Source organism: Chironomus tepperi, unplaced genomic scaffold (genome assembly GCF_022539635.2).
Source record: "Chironomus tepperi strain 1889 unplaced genomic scaffold, CSIRO-AGI_Ctep_v1 contig_445, whole genome shotgun sequence".
Lineage (NCBI taxonomy): Eukaryota > Metazoa > Arthropoda > Insecta > Diptera > Chironomidae > Chironomus > Chironomus tepperi.
The window spans coordinates 8,298,298-8,319,427 of NW_027226567.1; the positions used below are offsets into that span (position 1 = coordinate 8,298,298).

Here is a 21,130-nt window from a genome sequence, read left to right on the forward strand (position 1 = left end):
CCTTTTGTGTTTCTCAAGTGCCTTCCTTTGTATTCCCATTATTCTCAATTTTACTCTGTTCGAGAGCATTCATGCTCATAAAGGAGACTTAACAGGTAGAATTGATAATTTTTTTTTTACTTATTTTCATCTTCGTCTCTACGATTCTTAGTTCATTTTTATTGATTTATGATTTAGTGTCGGTGCTAAGATCTCACTCACTCTCTTTCACTCATTTCATTGTCCTTCCCGAGTGACACAAATGAAGGAGGCTGTGTCATGGACCTTTTAGTGCTTCGTTAAACCACTTTTACTAATACCAAATGGAAGCTGTCTCAATGTGGAGGTAAAATGGCGTGCTTATGCCGTCAATATGGAAACCGTCTTCATTTGGTAGTCTCTATGCCGTTCGTATGGAAGCCGCCATTATTTGGCAGTCCATATGTCATCCGTATGGAGGCTGCCTTCATTTGTCCGTCCGTATGCCATCCGTATGGAAACAGGCTCCGTCTGGCAGTCCGTATGCCGTCCATAAGGAAACCGACTCCGTTTGACAGTCCGTATGCCGTCCGTATGGTAGCTGCTTTAATTTGGCAGTCCGTATGCCGTCCGAATGAAAGCCGCCTCCATTTGGCAGTCTGTATGCCGTCCATTTTTAAGCCGCTTCCGTTTGGCAGTCCGTTTGCCGTCCACATGAAAGCCGCCTCCGTTTGGCAGACATAAGGACGCCATTTAACCTCCACGTGGATGGAATCATCATAACCTTAATAGCTCCATGTCGGAGCCTTCCTCATTTGTGTCACTCGGGCATATGTTTCCCTCATATCTTGTCTTGTCGTATGGTTTATGGGGTACAAGGGAATGTAACATAATATAATAATAATAATAAAAAGAGAGGGAAAAGGTTCAAAGTGTGAAGACTCATAAATAGATTTCAATGAAAATTGTTTTCAAATCACCAAACAATACAATACAGTTCTTGTGAAAGCGATTGAGAATATATTTTTTGGGATTCAATTGGTGGTAAATTTAACAGCAATAAGAATGTTAGCATGTAACAATAGTAATTTTAATTAAATACTCTACAGTGTATTACAATGTGATATAACTGTAGGCGTCTATGACCTGCTTGATGATGAGATGATAAGAGCTGATTTGCCACTTTTATCACCCGTAACCAAGGGAACCTTCCTTTTCTTGTCTCTTTAAAGCAGATGTAATGAGGATAAAAACAAGCAAAATATTAAAATTTAATTATCCTTCTTCATTTACCATAATTAGTTATGTATTCAGGTAATTTGGTATATAATTTTTTTGAAAATCCTTAAAATCTTAATTAGGGAGGAACACTGAATCTACAAAGCAATAAAATAGAAAAATGTTATTTCATCAATTAGATGTCTCATCCCTTTCATTAATTCATGAAGTTCTATTTCAATTCTCTTCTTTAAACGCCTTCTTAATTCAGTTGATCTTCCTTTCAGTCGCAATTATATCCAAGAAGTCGTTCATTTATTACGTTTGCTCTTTTATGAGGGGGGATGGGGTGTGGATGAGGTCTATGATTTTATAACAGCTTAAACTAGGGTGGCAAGAGGATTTTCGCATAGGGAAAATTTTGGGAAAAAATCGGGACATTTCTAAGTTTGGCACTATTGGGATTACTTAAAATAACAGAAAATACTTGAAATTCCGAAAAAAATATTTTCAGTCCTGAACTTAAACCCGGACCTTTAAAATGAAAATATTCAAAATTTCTACTTCTTGAAAAATCGGGACATTTCGAGGTTTTGTCGGGACACAGCAGCAAGGTAGAAAACTACAGAATCGTCCCGGCAAAAATATAGCAGATGGCCGCTCTATCTTAAAACAGTGTTGTTCAAATTGTGTGCCGCGGCACATTAGTGTATCGCTGACATTTTTCAGTAATGCTACATATATACCAGAGATTGAAGTCGCTTAAGTCGACTTAGCCAAGTCGATTTTTTAGCCGGCTAAATATTTTCGCTTAGCTAAGCCGATTTTTAGCCGCCGTCGACTAAAAAATCAACGGTTTCGATCTCTGATATATACAAAAGGAAGCTGTCGATAGAAACAGTGTAGCACCTGGCATTGACATTTGGCAAAGGGCAGCAATCGATAGAGTTACTTTAGACATCAACTGAGAGACACAATAGACCACAGCTAAGCTTTACAGCTAGTGTGGTAAACAGAACTCGAAGTCGGCTTGGATTTTGTCGACTCCATACACAATTCTAGTCGACTTTCGAGCTCTGGTAGTAAGGAATGCTTTATATTTGATGTATGTTAAGGCAGCGGGATAGCAGGAATGCCGTAGTGATTAAAGTGTAATTAAACGACTTGGGTTTGATTCCAGTTATAGTCTATTCGGATTTGGGTGATTTTTCGCTGTTTCTAATCTCATCAGCTTGACAGAGCCAGTAACTGAGTAGGCGACAGAGTTAGATGTAACCACGACACACACACATTGTGTCTAGGTGCACTGCATTCTTAATAATATCCTGTGTCATGCAACATTGTATAGCTGGAATATAAGCAACATGTCATTTATAGAAATTGATATTTTTGCGTAACGTAATAAGTGAACAACCCTCAGCTTATTTATTTCCATTGGAGATGCTAGGAGATAGTAAATTCTGAGAATTTCATCCTCTACTAATTACTATTTGTTTTTAATGAATTATATGGAAAATATTTAATTACAATTTATTAAAGTTAATATAAACAATTAAAGTTTATATAAAGTTATCAGTCCTCCGGTTACGACTTACGATTACCCAATCATCTTGAGTAATATGTTTTTATTCTTTTCCGTTAAAAACAATTTTTTTGAAATTTCAATTTTAATCGTAACGGCTTTGAAATTTTTAAATTCAAGTGCTCGCCTGCTACGCTTTTGTTTTCAACAGTAAATACGTGGATGAATTAGTTTTTGCTTTAATAAAATTTAAATTAACGTAGTAATCAAGGAGATAATAGTGAATATAAGTGTGCAATATGACTGATCAACATGTTCCAGAGACATCTGTGAGTTTGGCAATCGACTGCCATTTATTATCACTGAAATAAACAAATTTTTATAAATTATTTTCATAGGAAGTTGAAAACATCATTAATAAAACTTCAAAAATCATCACAAAGTTATCAGAAGTGGATACAAGAGTTTCAACAACTCAATCATCTGTTAATATTGACTTTCCTGTTGAATCTCGACCAGCATATGAGATTTTTAATAATCTAGAACATCTTATATTACTATCGGATTCTGATGACGAAGACGAAATTTTTATGCCGAGTCTTGATGGTAATTTTGTCACTTTTTTAGCACATTTAAAGCTGTTTTTGTATTATTTTTTTCTAAATTATTTTAGACGTGTCACATTTGGCAATTGTATCGCAGTCTGTTTTATCCTATATTAAAAACATTTCGCCCGGTACGCGCTTGATGAAAATAGCAAATAATATTTATAAACAAGTGACTTATTGGATTTCATCTTTATTCCTTAATAATTCCTTATCGACATTTCTTCCTACAAATGCGGATTGCTTATCAAAGTCATTGAGACTTGCTCTAACATGCAAATTTGAAAATTATATTAAAGATGGCCTAAGTAGCATTAAAAGTTGCTCGATTTACGTAGTCAGTAGTAATCCATACTTGCCAGACTTGAAATTTGCTGTTCATCTGACTGGTCTGCCACAAAGCTCAATCAGAACTATTCCTGTCCTTGAGGGAACTGAGTCAATTGATATAGTTGAACTTGAAAAATTAATCGCTGCTGATAAGGCAAGCAATTCAGTACCGCTCTATCTATTTGCTGACCTTGGATCATCATTCATTGGTGGAGTCAATGGATCATTAAAGGATTTATGTGAAATAAGTGAAAAACATGAATTATGGCTACATATTAGTGGTCCAATGATAGCTGCTTTATCACTCGCTAATGCACAATCAGACATCACAAAGAATATCTCATCAATGACACTTGATTTTGAGAGTTGGATTGGATTACCAAGTGTACCAATAGTTTTATTATATCGACAATATCCAGCACTGAAACAAGGAATTTTCGAAATTGAAGGTGAAATGAGAAAACTTGATGCATTTCCATTGTGGACTGTTATACAAAATTTAGGACGTGATAAGATTGTTAATTCCTTTGCACAAGCTTTTCAAAGTTGCAACATTCTATACGATATGGTCGCTAAGACAAAAGGCTTCCGATTGCTTTCTAAGAAACCTATTAATTATGATCCGAAGGAAGCATTGGCTATCGATTCATTTACATCCGTTGTTCTGTTTCAATTTGATGGATCTGGCTTGAATAATCTACCAACTGAAGATCCAACAGAACCGGCTGTAAAGAAATCAATTGAAAAAGACAACAATGTGTCCTATTTCGATCGATTGAATTCATGGTTGGGACAGACACTTGAACGGGACTTCCCACAAGTTCAATTGACTTTGATGGATCATTCGATTTATGGCACATGCATTCGATACAGTCCTTTTGAATTGAGTACCGGAGAAAAGGTTTGTATGAAAGACTTTAATTTTGATGTCAAGCTTTAACATTATTTTTCACTTCCAGGTACCAACTTTAGAAGCTTTTACTGAATTCTACGAATTCTTTGAAAATCAAGCAGACATTTTATGTGCAACGGTTCAGAAAAAGCAGACATTTATTGACTTGATTGAAAGAAGTCCAGTATTAAGGATCGTTCAACTGGCTGACGATTGGGCTGGCCTTGGTGGTGTTTATTACGTTCCAGAAATCATGGGAAAAATGGAGACAGATCAGGAAAAGTCAGAATTAAATAAACTAAACATGCAATTAGTTGAAAAATTGCGCTCAAGTGATAATGCTTTTAGTCTTGGCGAATCCATTGATGGATTAGCATGCATACGTTTTGGAATGGTTACCAGTGAAACTGACATTGAGGAATTGTTAGATTTAGTTATAAGTGCCGGCAATGAAATACAAGAGAGCTCAAAAGTTCTCGATTCAATGGCTGAATTAATTAAGGCTGGCATACATGCAGCCGAAACGGATTTGCAAAAGGAAGCAGATGAGAAGGTATGGAATGACGGAATCTTAAGAGTCGTACCTGTTGTTGGAAGTGTATTAAACTGGATAAATCCATTACCTAGAGAAACAAGTACAGGAATCAGAGGACGATCCTTAAACTTACAACAAGGTGTTGTTGAATCAACTGAGAATATCTACAAGTATCATATGCAACTTCCATTGAATCCCGGTCAACAGGGTCGAAGTAGTACAAGTCATTCCAGGAATGAAAGCCAAAGTAGCACAAATTCAGTAAAGCAAGCAGCAGCAGCAGCAGCATCAGCACAACAAGCTGTAGTTCAAAATACAGCATCGCCTGTTGAGGAAGCAAAGCCAGTTGCTTAAGTAATTCAAAATTAATCTAGATTAAAAAGAATGAAAGCTTTTTGACAGTAAGGACAGTCTTGAGTAATCCAGTCCAAGTATAGAGCTATTCATTAATCCGTTCCAAAAAAAAAAAGAAAGAATATATCTAAATTAATTTAATTTAACCTACCTTATTATTCTTTAAACAGCAATAATATTGAATTAGTTTTAATTATAATAAAAATTTGTGAATGAATTTTAATCGTAAATTAAATAAAAAAAAATTGATTATTTAAATAATTAACCCACAATATTCCTTTATTCACATATTAAAATGCTTCTTTTTTTACCACATTATTCTGTTCTGTTTAGATTTTGAGCTGAGAAAAAACTTTTTTTCTACAATATTTCACTTCTTTATGTGGAATTTCCTTTTTTCATCAGTTTGTGGATATTTTTTTTTGTTTATTTATGAGTTCTGAGGCAATTTGAAATAAAAAAAAATATTCATTTTTTTATTGTAAAAAAATTATTCTATTTAATTAACTAATTTACTTGCTCTAAGGCTGTGGCGGTCAACCTTCCTATTTTGCGGCACACCTTAGTCAACACACTAGTGTGACACACCTTATACAACCCACTAGTGTGACACAACTCAATGTGTCACACCACAGGCAACACACTAGTGTGTCACAACTTATGCAACACACTAGAGTGTCACACTTTATGCAACACTCTAGTGTGACACACCTTAAGCAACCAACTAATGTGTCACACCTTAGGCAACATACTAGAGTGTCACGACACACAGGTTGCTCACCACTAGAGATGTCAATTATTTGGGTTTTTAATATTTGTACAAATACCCAAATACCCAAATATTAAACCCCAAATATTTGTACAAATATTTTTAAAAAAATTTTGGTCTTAAAAGTAGGCCTAAGGACCATTTTGCAAAATAATTCTTTTAAAAGTTGTCTCAAATAACTGCTGAGCATTTTTTACTACATTGCGTAAGTCGTTTACCGCTTAGTTTAATTAAAATAAAGAACTAAAAAAGTCAATCTGGTAAATATTTTTTTCCTAAACCCGATGACACCAGATTCTTGAATAATTTTTTTTATTTAAAGATTTAAAATTGATTTAAATGAAGTTTTAATTCTTCAGGAACATTTTTTCTTGAGCAGATCAACAAAACTACCTTTTCGCAGATTTAATTTTCTATTATTTCTCTGATTAAAACCCAGCATCTCTGCATACTCATTCTCACTGAAGGTCGCTATATTATGTCTAGCAATTTTTCCACAAATTTGCAGTAGATCTGATGTAATCAATGACTGAACTTATTTGGTTAGGATTTTGGTAATGATAATTCTAAATTAATGCAACTTCACTATACTTTCTTCTAAGTTCAATTACGTAACTCAGAATATAATTTTCTTTATTCAACATAAATGTGAGATTAAATTCAAATTGTCAAAAAATTGACCTTAAAAAAATCTCTATGAAAATCAGAAATTTTATGAAAAATTTCCTAAAAATGAAGATTTTAAGCAGACCCAAATAAATTTGGGTTTACACCCAAATATTTGGGTATTTTGCACTATTTGGGGTATTTGGGTATTTGTATTGACATCTCTACTCACCACTGCTCTAAGGAGAAATCATTATGTTACATTATATCTAGTCGTTAATTAATTGAGAACATTGTAATCGATAATCAATGCTGACATTCCATTATTACCAAACATATGTAGGCGTACTCATTCTCACATGCTATAGTAATTAGCAAAAAATAAAATTTCAGCATATCAATTAATTAATGACTGAACTTATCTCGTCTCTCAGTTTCCGCTTTTCGTAAAATACGTCTCAATGATAATTTTCTTTTTGGCGGTTCAATCTAATGATATTAATAATAAGAGAATTTATGTTTATAAAATTCGACTTAATTCCATTTTTAACTCAGGGAGGAGAAATTGTGGTTTGGAAATTTTTTGGGAGTTTGATTAATTTTGACGTGATTTAAGGGAGTTTTAAAGGGTTTTATAGATTTTTACATTCAGAATGTTGTTAGACTAACCATTTTTCCGAGTTTAGTAAGAATTTATGTCGTAACTTTATGCCACGAGACATCAATATAGCGTATAACCCTTGCAACGATTTATTAGTGAAAATAACATGTCCTAGTGAAATGTTCAGGAACTTAACAAAATCCTTAGATTTATCAAGACTAGAATATGGAGACCATGGGTCACAACTGCTCTAAATGGTCAACGAAGTATGTAAGTAAGAATTGTTGAAATTCACCTTCAAACTAGTTGTGTATCCTTATCAGCATACCTTCTCGTGATGTACTTGAAAAGATTGATTAAAAGCCTATCCAAACAACCCTACCTGAATGAAGGCAACTAAACAATCAGGATAGAATGGCAAGGTATACTACCTAACAATCCTGTGTAAAGAGAGCAACAGAATATATGATGTAGAATACATGCTATGGCATGGTGGCAGATTCAAACAAAATTCGGCACCAAGTCAGAGTCTTGCCGGTTTAATGTCGGGTTTTTGATCAATTAACCGATTTTTGCTATTCGCGTCCCTATAATTTTGCAATAACTGAATACTTTAGACCATGAAACACAATTGATCAGTCCTGCTAGAAGTGTAAGTAAGTAAGAAAACTTCAGATCCCTCTAGACAGGCTCATCCAAAAACCACTTAGCCAGACTTCAATCGAATCACAAAAAAATATCCAAACCACTCTTCAACCTCCTTGACGTCCATCATTGTCTATTAACATGAAAAGAAATATCCGCATTGATAATAATTTAATTTATATTCATTTTTTTGGTATATGTATGTGATAACGCTATAGTTGTTGATTGATAAAATATGTTTTTAATGTTTGAAAAATCTTTATGTAGATATACGTGGGCTTCAAAAAACATTTAGTCTTGCATTTTTTTTTAATACCATTATTCATATAATAATAATCATAATAAACATAATAAGAATATTGTTTCTCTTCCTTCATTTTTTTCATACATATTTGAGTAAAATATTTTGTCAACAATTTTACATCCAAACAGAAAATTTTTGAGGAGGAACAAAGTCAAGCTTTTTTGGATTTACAAAAGTATAAAATATTTATTTTTGGAATGCATTATGTAACGTGTAACGAATTTTCTTCTTTTATGGTGGATATAAATATGTTTTTTTGTGCCTTTTATGTAACGCAATCGTGTGTAGGTGGAATGGATTAATATAAAAATTGGTCTCTCGGGAAAGTCAAAAACTTTTTTTCCATCCTCAAAAATTTGTTTTTTTTTGTAAAAATTGCGCAAAATCATTTTCATTTCTAATGCTTTTATCGCAAAAAATTGTTTTTTTTATTTATTAAGTTATTCAGTACATTATAAATTCAGAAGTTTTTTTTTACTAGTTATGTGATGTTTTTTGAGATTTTTTTTTAATGCCGCATCAATAAATTGATCGACGATTTAAAAAATATTTTCTATAAAAAAAGCGTTAATCATGAGTTTTTGAATGAGTTGTGACTAGTTTTTTTTTCCTTAATTTTGGAAGTAAATTTTTGCTAGATTCTTGGTTGCAACTTTCTCACTTGATTTTTTTATATCTTAATGTCTACAATTTTATACAATTACATTTTTTTTGAGTATTTTTTTTTTTTCAAAATTTTGAGTCTAATTTAATTATTTTTTAATAAGTTTAGCTTTCAATTTTTCCTTTTTCTTCAAGTGCTCTCTCGTTTATAATGATTCTTGAGTTTTGTGTGCTGAGGAGTTGAGGCAATTTGATTTAATGGCATTAATAGGCTAATTGTGATAGCTTTAAGATTTGACTCAGGGCAATTGAATTGATCTTGAATTGAAGCGTATTTTGTATTTTTGAGGTTGTAAATTGGCTCTAATTGTATTGCAATATTCTAGATACTCGAAATTGACTCGAAATTTGTATGAAGCCTGGATAGCACAAATCACTTAATCGATCAAATATCTGCTCTCAAGTTAACGTGACCCTGACTTGATTCCTGATTTTCTTTAAATTTATCACCATGTTAGGATCACGTCGACTTGGTGCCAAGTATTTGATTACCCGACTTGTAAGAGGTCATGGATAACAATTGACCTGTACGACCAGCGAAGTAAATAAGTAAGTAACCGACTCGTGCATTTAGAAGTCGAGTCGATTTGAGTCGTCCTTCATACAAAATTTCAATCTACTTCGAGCTCTGCAATGTCCTATGTAATTTAAACGAACTATATTTGTGTGCATTACTAATGCTAAAACAGTGAAATTCCCAGCGATTCTCTATTTGACAGGCGCTGACACAGCTGGCTCCCACACTGACACAGCTACCATTTGCTGCTACAATAATAATAGAGCTTTTCCAGAGCTTTAAAAGCTCTATAACGAAGATTCTTCATTTGTTTCTCTCGGAATTGCAATTTTTTGTTTATCTCCAAAAAGATCTTTTTACAAAACCTCTTAGTTGTATGACTATAAAGTTTTAATGACTAAACTCATTTTAAAAATAATTCTTTTTTAGAAATTCTTACAACTTATTAAGGACATTTCTAAATATAATGACAGTCTTAAAAACAACTTGAAAACAAGGATGTCTCATAAAATCTTACAACAAGCAAAGTGCATCGTAAACCTTTTTTGCGTGGGTATTTTAAAAGAGGGGATAATAAACATTTTGAATTGGATTAATTAGGACAATTTTTGTAATAAATTTTGGACTGTTTAGGACTTGTTTCTTTACTCAAGGGTTTAAAGCAGTTGATAATAAAATTTAGAATTCTTATCTATAAAAACCTTCAGAAAACTGTCTTTTATTTTCGGATTTGAAAAAGTTGAAACACGAAGTCGACACATATTTGACATAAAGTCATTTCAATGCTACACGACTTTTTCATTTGTTCCATAGAACTTTCTAGTTGGCTTCAAACCTTGAAAAATTCTAAACGTAATAATTTTGAGTGGACAGAAATACGGAATATTCAGTGAAATGACTAGTTCCAACGGTTTTGTCCATTCGGTACACTTTTGTAAAAATTGCGATTATTTTACAATTTGTAAAGAATTCTTAAAACTCAGAATTGTGACTAATTTGAAAAAATTATTAAAAATTGCAATTTTTTTCACAATTTTTAACTTTCAATTTTAAAAATTGCAAAATATTCACAATTTTTCAATAGTATCTGACCCTTGAACCCTTCAAATTATCTTCAAAAATGCAAAGAAACTTCCAAACTTTTTAATAAAGTTCTCTCTGCAATATTCGATATTAATTTAATAACATTAAGTTTTTATGTAAATTTGATTTAGTGGGAAATTTTCTACAGACACGATTTACAATCGCTAGGTGATAAACAAGCTACTTTGTAACTATGACTGTGATTCTTACGGATTACTAAAGAAAATTCGTAAATAATCCCCAAGTGTTTTCAGCTACGGAATAAAAATTTTACATACGACTTCATTTTATTCTGAATTTAAATTTTTTTAAACTTTTCCTCGCACGGTAGGGCTTCGTTCTGTGAAAAATCTATTTCTTTTATGACTAGAGTTTCTAATATTTTTATGTGAATATTTATCTATAAGTAGAGCTTGAATTCGACTTAAAAATATTTGAAGTCGAGTCGAATTGAATCGAATTTTTCATACAAAATTGGAGGTGCATGGAAAACTTAAATTGGCACCTCCAATGTTGCATGGAAAAGTCGAACCAATTCGACTCAACTCCATATGAGTCTACTTCGAGCTCTGTCAACAAGCACCGAATTCGTATGAATTTTGTTTCTTTTTTCTAATTTTTCTCAAACAACCCTGAAAGGCACACAGTGGAGAAAAGGCACAAAATATTATCCTTGGGCAGTGACTCTATATGGATTTGACTTCAATCCAGAGTCATGTTAGCTTAGGGACATTAATTTGTGCCTTTTCCACACAGCGTGTCTCTCGGGAACACTACCGCGATCGGTACACATTGAAATGCTGTCGCCAAGGCGACAAGGCAGCAGTATACTGAGAACCAAGCGACAAAGAACCAACATCTTCAATATGTCCCGATCGGGTACCCCTAACAGGCAAATAGCATGCTCTCAAGAGCAGAATGAGCTGAGAACACACTCGCGAGCATCACTTACTGGAACCATGCTCCTAGGTGTGAAGCCTAGATTTCTACAAAACGCCTTCCGCAAGCATACTTGCGAGCATTCTCAACTAGTATGTTTAAATAGCTCTTAATAGCATGAAATTTTCCAGAGTTGGCAGGACTTTAAAGTGGAGTCCGGACTTTGAAAGTCCGGACTTTCAAAGTCCGGACTTTGAAAAAAAAAAGTGGAGTCCGGACTTTCAAAGTCCGGACTTTAGTGGAGTCCGGACTTTAGAAAAGTCCGGACTTTGAAAGTCCGGACTTTGGGACTTTGGGAGTCCGAAAAGTCCCATACATTTTTTTTTTTATAAAAAATATTTTAATATTTTTTTTTCGATTACACTGCGTAACCCGAGCTAAAAAAGTGAATTTTTTGACATTTTTTTCGGTACCACTGCGTAACCCGAGCTAAAAAGTGAATTTTTTGACATTTTTTTCGGTACCACTGCGTAACCCGAGCTAAAAAAGTGAATTTTTTGACATTTTTTTCGGTACCACTGCGTAACCCGAGCTAAAAAAGTGGATTTTTTGACATTTTTTTCGGTACCACTGCGTAATCCTAAAAAAGTGAATTTTTTGACATTTTTTTCGGTACCACTGCGTAACCCGAGCTAAAAAAGTGGATTTTTTGACATTTTTTTCGGTAATGCGTAACCCGAGCTAAAAAAGTGAATTTTTTGACATTTTTTTCGGTACCACTGCGTAACCCGAGCTAAAAAAGTGAATTTTTTGACATTTTTTTCGGTACCACTGCGTAACCCGAGCTAAAAAAGTGAATTTTTTGACATTTTTTTCGGTACCACTGCGTAACCCGAGCTAAAAAAGTGGATTTTTTGACATTTTTTTCGGTTACACTGCGTAACCCGTCGCAAAAAAGTCCAAAGTCCAAAGTCCAAAGTCCAAAGTCCAAAGTCCAAAGTCCAAAGTCCAAAGTCCAAAGTCCAAAGTCCAAAGTCCAAAGTCCAAAGTCCAAAGTCCAAAGTCCAAAGTCCAAAGTCCAAAGTCCAAAGTCCAAAGTCCAAAGTCCAAAGTCCAAAGTCCAAAGTCCAAAGTCCAAAGTCCAAAGTCCAAAGTCCAACCCGTCGCGTAACAAAGTCCAAAAAACCACTTTTTCAAGTCATGTTACGCAGTGTGACCGAAAAAAATGTAAAAAAATTCACTTTTTTAGCTCGGGTTACGCAGTGTAACCGAAAAAAATGTAAAAAAAATCAATTTTTTAGCTCGGTTTACGCAGTGTAACCGAAAAAAATGTAAAAAATTCACTTTTTTAGCTCGGGTTACGCAGTGTAACCGAAAAAAATGTAAAAAAATTCACTTTTTTAGCTCGGGTTACGCAGTGGTACCGAAAAAAATGTCAAAAAAATCAATTTTTTAGCTCGGTTTACGCAGTGTAACCGAAAAAAATGTAAAAAATTCACTTTTTTAGCTCGGGTTACGCAGTGTAACCGAAAAAAATGTCAAAAAAATCAATTTTTTAGCTCGGTTTACGTAGTGTAACCGAAAAAAATGTAAAAAATTCACTTTTTTAGCTCGGGTTACGCAGTGTAACCGAAAAAAATGTAAAAAAATTCACTTTTTTAGCTCGGGTTACGCAGTGTAACCGAAAAAAATGTCAAAAAATTCCCTTTTTTAGCTCGGGTTACGCAGTGTAACCGAAAAAAATGTCAAAAAAATCAATTTTTTAGCTCGGGTTACGCAGTGTAACCGAAAAAAAAATGTCCAAAAATTCCCAAAGTCCCAAAGTCAAAGTCTCAAAGTCCCAAAAGTCCGGACTTTCATAGTCCGGACTTTAGTGGAGTCCGGACTTTCAAAGTCCGGACTTTAGTGGAGTCCGGACTTTCAAAGTCCGGACTTTTGGGACTTTTCGGACTTTTAAAGTCCGGACTCCAAAGTCCTGCCAACTCTGAAATTTTCCCTCCAGGATCCTAAATTTCGATTTAATTCCTTCATTGTATAATAATAGTCATTCACTTTTTCAACAGCAAACTCTTCAGTTCCAATACTATTTCACACTTTTTTCATGAATTTTTTAACTCCATCTAATCAAATAACTTCAACTCATCAACACTTATTCCATCATGATTTGAAATCCTTATTATCTAACCCGTTATACATTAATTATTAAAATTTTATTTTTCTTCCATTCAGCCTCATTCAGCTTCACACTTTAAATCCTTCCTTTCTCACTATTCACTTTAAAAAAAATTTTTATATTTTTTTTTATTCGCCTTTTTTAGGAATGTAAATTTTTTTATGAATTTCGATTTTTTTTTATGAATATTTTTTTAATCTTGACTAGTTTTAATCGTTTAATCTTGTGATTTTTTTTTATGAAATAACATACACAACTGTTAAAAATTGTTTCCTTAATAATTTTTTTCATGTCTCTCTCAAAAAATTATATCCTTCGAGTATCCATCCATATTTGATGACACATTTCTTTTTTTTTTTTTGATAAAAGAAAATAAAAAAGTGGAAAAATTATGTACAAAAAATTTGTTAATTGCGTTGAATTCAGCCTTTGGCTTTCAATTATCCTTTTTTTTTTTGATCATCATCTTTTCAATATTTTTGTGTATATTATCCTTTAGAAGCCTCAACAATAATCCATTTTAAATCGGAGGTTTATTTGCAAATGACGTTCATTGTTTAAAAGGGGATTGAAATTAACTGGAGCTGCTATCTGCTTCATAATAGAGCTTGAAAGTGACTTGAATTTTGTATGGAGTCGATTAGACTTTCTCATGCAAAATCCGACTAGGTTTTAGATCTGCTTCATACTCAATCGGGACACATTGAATCATCGTCAACTCGGTAGCCAATCACACATTTTAACAAGTTGCTTAATACGCTTGAACATGACTTCCGCAATAGCGAGGTTTTGATTAGAATCTTTGACTGTATTCTATAAGCTTCAATTTCTGGGTCAATATACTTGAAGTGCATACAATTCAATCACGGTATCAAAGGCAATCATATATTTTATTGTGCTACATCTTTGCCTTCAAAAGCTTGGCTCTGATTATTTTTGATGCTCTTGCGGCAAAATTCATTGATAACCATCGAAATATAGCAAAAATGAGCAAAAAATAACCCTCGAGATGCCTTCAAAACACCTTCATATATTGCCGTCAACCCAGTGGCATGCTGTTAATCAGGGTCTTAGCTTAATGACTACATTGTCCTAGTTGAGGGCAAAAGATGGAAAATTTACAATGTTTTTCATTAAAATGCTTTACAGACTTTTTTTGAAAAATTTTCTTTGTCTTTTTTCAGACTAATTTCTGGTAATGTTCAAGATAAGGAAGCAGTTGATACAGAAAATATTCAATTTGTTTTAGAAAATTGACAAGCGCTATCCAGCGATAGGGTCAGTTTAAAGCTGCATCTAAGATAGGCATCGATCATATTCAATCTGTACTGCCAACAAATTTGTAAATAAGCTAGGAAATTGGCAAGTGGCAGCCAGCTATAGAGTCAGCTGGCTTCAGGAATCATCTGAATTAAGCCATTGATCACAATCGATCTTTAAAGTCAGCTATCTTAGTAATTAGTTGTTGTAGATAATCATTTAAAAAGAAACATTTCCATTTAATGCCCTAACAAGATAATAACGAATCTAAATGATGTACGTCATTTGCAAACAACCCCTTGATAAAAAATGTGTTTTCTTTTTGTCGCGATTACTTTTTTTTAAAAAAAAGTTTTTCTTTAATCTCCATTGGACCATTTTTGACATCATTTTTTTTTGTTCCTTACTAGATTATCGTTAATCATCTACATTATATAGAGAGAAAGACAGCGTGAAAGATAAGATTGATGGAAAGTTAAAAGGAGAGATTGTTAGTGATGGGGATTAGAAGTGAATATGACTAAAATTGACACTCTACAACTTTTTCGGCCGAATAAGTGTGGATGTGTGTCTCTGTGCATGATTTTAATGAGTATTTTGTGTGTGCATATTTCGAGTCTCATTCTAGATTGTTTTGTCATGAACCTTAGTTCCACATTTTAAAAAAAATCTTTGCATTCTCGATGAAACAAGCTCGCGATAAAAAATAATCCTGTGTATGATATGTCTCATCATTTCACTATAACATGTGTCACTACTTCCATTAGGTCTTTCCCTCTTTATCCTTCTTTTTTTTGGCATATTCAGCATATATACGTTAATTTATAGTGATACAAATGGAGTGTTACGAACGAGTGCCATTGACTCATCAACATGATCATTTTCATCCTATAATTCTGTTCATAATTCCGTTACGGCATAATTATCATCTGTTGGTGGTGGCGGAGGTGGTAAATTTTGTTGCTGTTGCTGCTGCTGTTGTTGCTGTTGCTGTTGCATTAATTGTTGATTTGTATTCATTTGGCTGTTTGGAGCGTTATTTACGATTGAAATATTATTAGAGTTAATGGAGTTCTTGATATTGCTATTATTATCACTACTCGATTGTTGCTGTTGATGTTGCTGATTAATATTATTATTATTGTTTAAATTTCCATTAATATTAGTATTATTATTGTTATTATTATTGATGTTGCTATTTAAATAATTTGGTTGATTTGATTCAAATGAGCTTATTTTTGGCAGAGGTACAGGCTTTCCTCCAATCGGCCTTTTCTGTGTATAAAATCTACGAAAAAAGGAAAAAAGATTGATTTAATTAAATTTATTCAAATTTAAGATCGATTCAGAGTTGACTGGACTTGGACAGGACTTCACAGTTAGTGTGAGTTTATTGGAGTCCGAATTCCAGTGCAGGAGCCTTTTCAGAGTTGCCAGGACTCTACAATGAAGGCGCCTATAATGAAGTCCAGACTTTACGATGTTCATACATCTCTAGAGTCCGGATTCCAGTGCAGACGCCTTTCCAGAGTTAGCAGGACTCTTCTGTGAAGGTGCCTACATTAAAGTCCAGACTTTACGATGTCCGGACATCACTAGAGTCTGGGATTCAGTGCAAGGTGCCTTATCAGAGTTAGCAGGACTCCACAGAAAGGTCGCCGCCATTTGAGTCTTGACTATACAAAAATCCGGACATAACTGGTGTCCCGACTTCAGTGGAGGCGTCAGAACTCCAAAACCCTGTCCGTAATCAGCCATATATTTACCATTCAAGGCTCACACACTCAAATTTGTATGAAAATTTTGTACAATCTCATTGAGTGTCTAAGCCTTAGTACAACACCACCAATACACACCTGTTATGTGGCAAATCATTATTCGTTCCTATACCTATATCATCATTATTTCCTTTAAATGTACCCACTGACGGTATGTCGGGTAAGGGACAATTTTGAATTGATGGCCTTAAATTCGCATTATTCATAACTTGTGTATTTGTAGTCATTTGTGTTGGTATTGTAACAGCACCAGTCGTAACTTGCGCTTGATTATTATACTTTGGTAACTGTGGAACAGTTGGAATTACAGCTGGCACCAAGTTTTGTTGATGTTGTGCATTAAATTTTGCACCGTAACGTCCGAGCGTTGAGCATTTATAAATTTGTTTGTCACGATCAAACATCATATTATTATCCATGCTGGCATGTTGTTGAGTCGGTGGTGCTTGTGATGACTGAACATAAATTGAATTATTTGCAGTCACGACAGCCATTGATGCTGGTGTATAAATCATACCAGATGATGTGACATATTGTTGTTGATGTTGAACTGCTGGAATTTGTTGAGTTTGTGTCATAGCTAATTGTTGTGTTACTTGAGGAGGCGGTGGTAGTTGATTCTTATCCTGTTGATTTGGATTTGGTTGATAAATTTGCTGAGGCGGTATTTGGTTCATTTGGCCTTGTGCTTGAGCTTGTGCCTGAGCTTGAGCTACAGCTTGAGCTTGCTGTTTTCTCCTTAATGTTTGATATTGTTGTTGTTGTTGAGCATACATTTGCTGTTGCTGTTGTATATAAAGTTGCTGTTGTGGTGTATAATTCGGATTTCCAGAAATGGTTTGTGGAGGATGAACAGCTGTAGTTATGACTGGCGGTGGTGGCAATTGCTCAGTAAATGAAACATTTGGATTATATTGTTTATAATGTGCATGCGGCGGAACTTGAATTTGTTGTTGAGTTTGGTAAATATTTTGTTGTGGCTGAATATGTGGATGTGGATGAGTATGGTCTGTACAAGCTGAAAATTAAAGCATTAATATTAAGCATAAATTTATATAAGAAATTTGATATTTCTTACCGCTATTTTGTCTCATATGGCTTGGACTATGATGATGAGCTCTGCCAAGTGTTTGAGTTCCCATACCCATTGGTCGCATTTGCGGTGGATGATGATGAGCAGGTATCATACCTTCATGATGCTTATTTTTATTTGGATGTTGTAATGTATGCGATCCACTAATGACCGGTGGTCTGAAAATTATTACAAAATTACATTATTGATCCTTATATAATGCATGTCACTAGTTCCTTAAGAAACTTAAATTTTCATCACAAAGGATACGCTTTTCTCCCCACACCACATGCAGTAAAAGCTGCTCCACTTTTTTTTCTCGAAAAAAGTCATAAAACAATGAAAATAAATGTCTTACCCATTCTGCTGTCTTGGTAAAGTTCGATGTGCCATTGTCTGATGATTTTGCATTTGTTGTTGCTGCTGTTGTGCAATTGCATACTGTTGCTGCTCTTCAACTTGGGCGTAATCATTGCGCTTGCGAATATAAATCCATGTGTGCGAGTCAATGAAAATCTATTAAAATATTAATATTTTATGCAGTTAGTCATAAAGGAAGTAAAAGACTGAACATTTCTAAGAATATTACCATTATTGTGAGTAGACATGCAGCCAGGAAGCTAGCGATCAACATTAAGACAAGACCAAGTAATCCACCTTCACATAAACCACGTGTACCGACGTAATAATTGTAATGTATAAGCTTACAATCCACCAGTGCCGTTAAACCTACAAAAAACAAGACATTTAATATTTATGGACCGAAAATAAGTCTCAAATAAATATTTTATTAATATTTTTTATCAATTTTACCAGTCAAGAGTCGTTCACTTGTATTCAAATCGGAAATAACAGAACTCAATTTGGGTTGTAATCCTGCCTTCTTGAATAATTGAACTGAATATTTTGACACAATATTCATTGAGTTTCGAGCACTATTAATTGCTGTTTGAGACTCTCTTAATCGTTGTGTAAATGGATTTGCTCGATGACTTTCACATTGTGCATAATATAAAAGTACGTCTGCTGGTAATCCAGATGGTGATTGTGAGACAAGATATTCAGCTGGATCAGCACATAAGTCACCAATAGCAACAGACACAGATAAATAGATTCCTGACATTAACCATGAACATGTAACAGCGACAAGTCCACATACAGAGAATAGAATTAATGCACAGCGTGAATGTCGTGCGACACCGATAAGTAGAACAGAACATAATACGAGTAGAAGTCCTAATATCGCAACAGTTCCAGGCCATCTTATAAATTCATACTGATCTCCTTTCTGTGAACAAAATAATAATCATATAGTCACTCACTAATACAACAAAAAAGGACAACTTACATTTAAGACATGATTCAGGGAAATTCCCATCAATGGTCTCCTTATGTCGCCAGCCGCATTCGTTGCAATTGTTATATTTTTCTGTACCATATCCAATGAATTAATAAGCAATGACAATGCCGTTTGATTTGACACAGGCTCATCAAAAACGTCTGCCAATTCAGTCAGCTGTGGTCGTATTTTTTGCGTTAATGTATGCTCAAGTGCATTCGTTTGATTTCGTACGGATGACACAAGATTGTCTACTTTTCTGCCAGCCGTTAACATTTCGAGTAAGCCGTTATGCAAATCATCATTTCCATATAATCCTGTACATAGAAAATGTTTGACATGAGTTAGTGAATGTGAAGCAAATTCTAATTTGATTTGACGGCATAGAATACTTTTTTGTGGCTGAACATTTCATGTCATTGAAATTTATGATACTTCAATTGTGAGGGTGTAAAAGTATACAGTTACTCGATTCTTTTTATTGTAGAAGCATTTATCTATGTCAAGTAGTTTAGAAAATACTTACCAAGACCTATAGCTGCACAGCACAAAACCGTGACGATTGATAATGTTACTTTGAGACTCGTGATGGAATGTGCTGGGCGAGGTTTACGATCGCAACATCGCGACATTAAATAAAGGAGTAGACAAAAAAGTGAAATGATGAGAGCAGCTGCGGGAATTGATCCCAATAGGCCAAGACTCTGTGTGAATAATAAATATGTTAATAGAGAATTTTGATGGAATTAATGTCACATGAATATTCCAAAATTAGACAATTAGTGCCACAACTAACCTCAAGATATATTTCATCGGTCGGACGAAAAGTGTTGTTTGTGCGATGAAGTGTGATATTAAGATGTGGTAAAGAGTGAAGAATTTTAGCTAAAAATGGAACTTGATATTGTTCTTCGAGATAATTATCGTAGCCCATGATGTTCATTTCCGATTAAAGACTCCAATATAAAAATTTTTCTTTTTGCTCTCACAAAAAACTTTTTTTTTTCAACTTTTTTCTTATGGATATCTTGGATTAATTCCTTAAATTACACACTTTATGACTTAAAACTTGTTTTTTGCTTACGAATGAAATACGATAATTTATATATATTTTACAGGATAACTTTTTCTTTCTTTTCTTCTGTTCCTTTCTTTCACATTTTTCCACCTTCTTTTTTTTTATACAACTTGCAGCCACATATACACACACACACACTGGTACACGTTTAAAAATGAGAGAAAAAAAATTCTTTTTTTCTTCCTTTCCTTTTCGGAAAAATGAGCCGTAAAAAAGGATCCCCAAGAATGATGAAAATGATTTTTCACAATTTTAACTCTTCGTCCACCATTTTAAGGTTGAATTTTATAATTTTCACATTACATGAGCCTTAATCTAAACATTTTACATAATTTTAATATTTAAATTTCACTTTAATGTTATTTAATTTTAAATTTTTTTAATATTAAATATCTTTTGACTTATTTTCCGATTATGTGCGGGCACACCCTTCGCGAGATTGTGGAAAAGTGGGAAAAGTGAATGTATAGGGAAAAATCAAAACTTCTCTCGCGGTACTCGATACATATTCTCTCTATTTTCTCTCAAATTATGTTACGTTTTTGCTCAATTTTTTTCTACACATCTCAAACATTCTTTTTTTGGTTCTTATACATATCTACATGCTCGCACAAGAAATATTATTGATGTGTGTTGTTTTTCCCATATTTTTTTTGTATGTTAACGCAGTTTGTAGCACACAAGAAAAGACTTGGAAAATTTTTTTGTTTATTTTCCTTAATCTATCGGCATTAATTCAATTTATCATGATTTTTATTTGGTGATGTTTGACTGTTTTTGTCTATTATATCACATATACTGAACGACTGCACATCATGACATAAATTTTCATTCATTCAACCCCTTAAATTTGAGTAAAAAACTACTCTCAACCCTCAATTTCATTCATAATGTACAAATTTTCGCTCATTTATTGAGCAAGTCTACAATTACGTCAATTATTAATTTA

The 21,130-nt window shown here is 33.7% G+C and overlaps 2 protein-coding genes across 2 annotated transcripts; one reads left to right on the top strand and one right to left on the bottom strand.

The window, feature by feature from the left end:
* The first annotated feature begins 2,869 nt into the window (after window positions 1-2,869).
* On the top strand, window positions 2,870-5,686 carry LOC139098336 (pyridoxal-dependent decarboxylase domain-containing protein 1). The gene is made up of 4 exons (XM_070650490.1): window positions 2,870-3,027; window positions 3,097-3,304; window positions 3,372-4,534; window positions 4,593-5,686. The coding sequence occupies exons 1-4, from the start codon at window positions 2,998-3,000 to the stop codon at window positions 5,412-5,414; spliced, it is 2,223 nt and encodes a 740-aa protein (XP_070506591.1). The 5' UTR covers window positions 2,870-2,997; the 3' UTR covers window positions 5,415-5,686.
* Window positions 5,687-12,222: 6,536 nt separating this feature from the next.
* On the bottom strand, window positions 12,223-20,635 carry tty (tweety). The gene is made up of 9 exons (XM_070650551.1): window positions 19,900-20,635; window positions 19,630-19,807; window positions 19,113-19,420; window positions 18,578-19,052; window positions 18,354-18,493; window positions 18,123-18,280; window positions 17,771-17,943; window positions 16,771-17,710; window positions 12,223-16,202 (listed from the first exon to the last, which is right to left on the bottom strand). Exons 1-9 carry the CDS (start codon window positions 20,044-20,046, stop codon window positions 15,815-15,817), a joined length of 2,907 nt encoding a protein of 968 aa, XP_070506652.1. The 5' UTR covers window positions 20,047-20,635; the 3' UTR covers window positions 12,223-15,814.
* Between the last annotated feature and the right edge of the window lie 495 nt (window positions 20,636-21,130).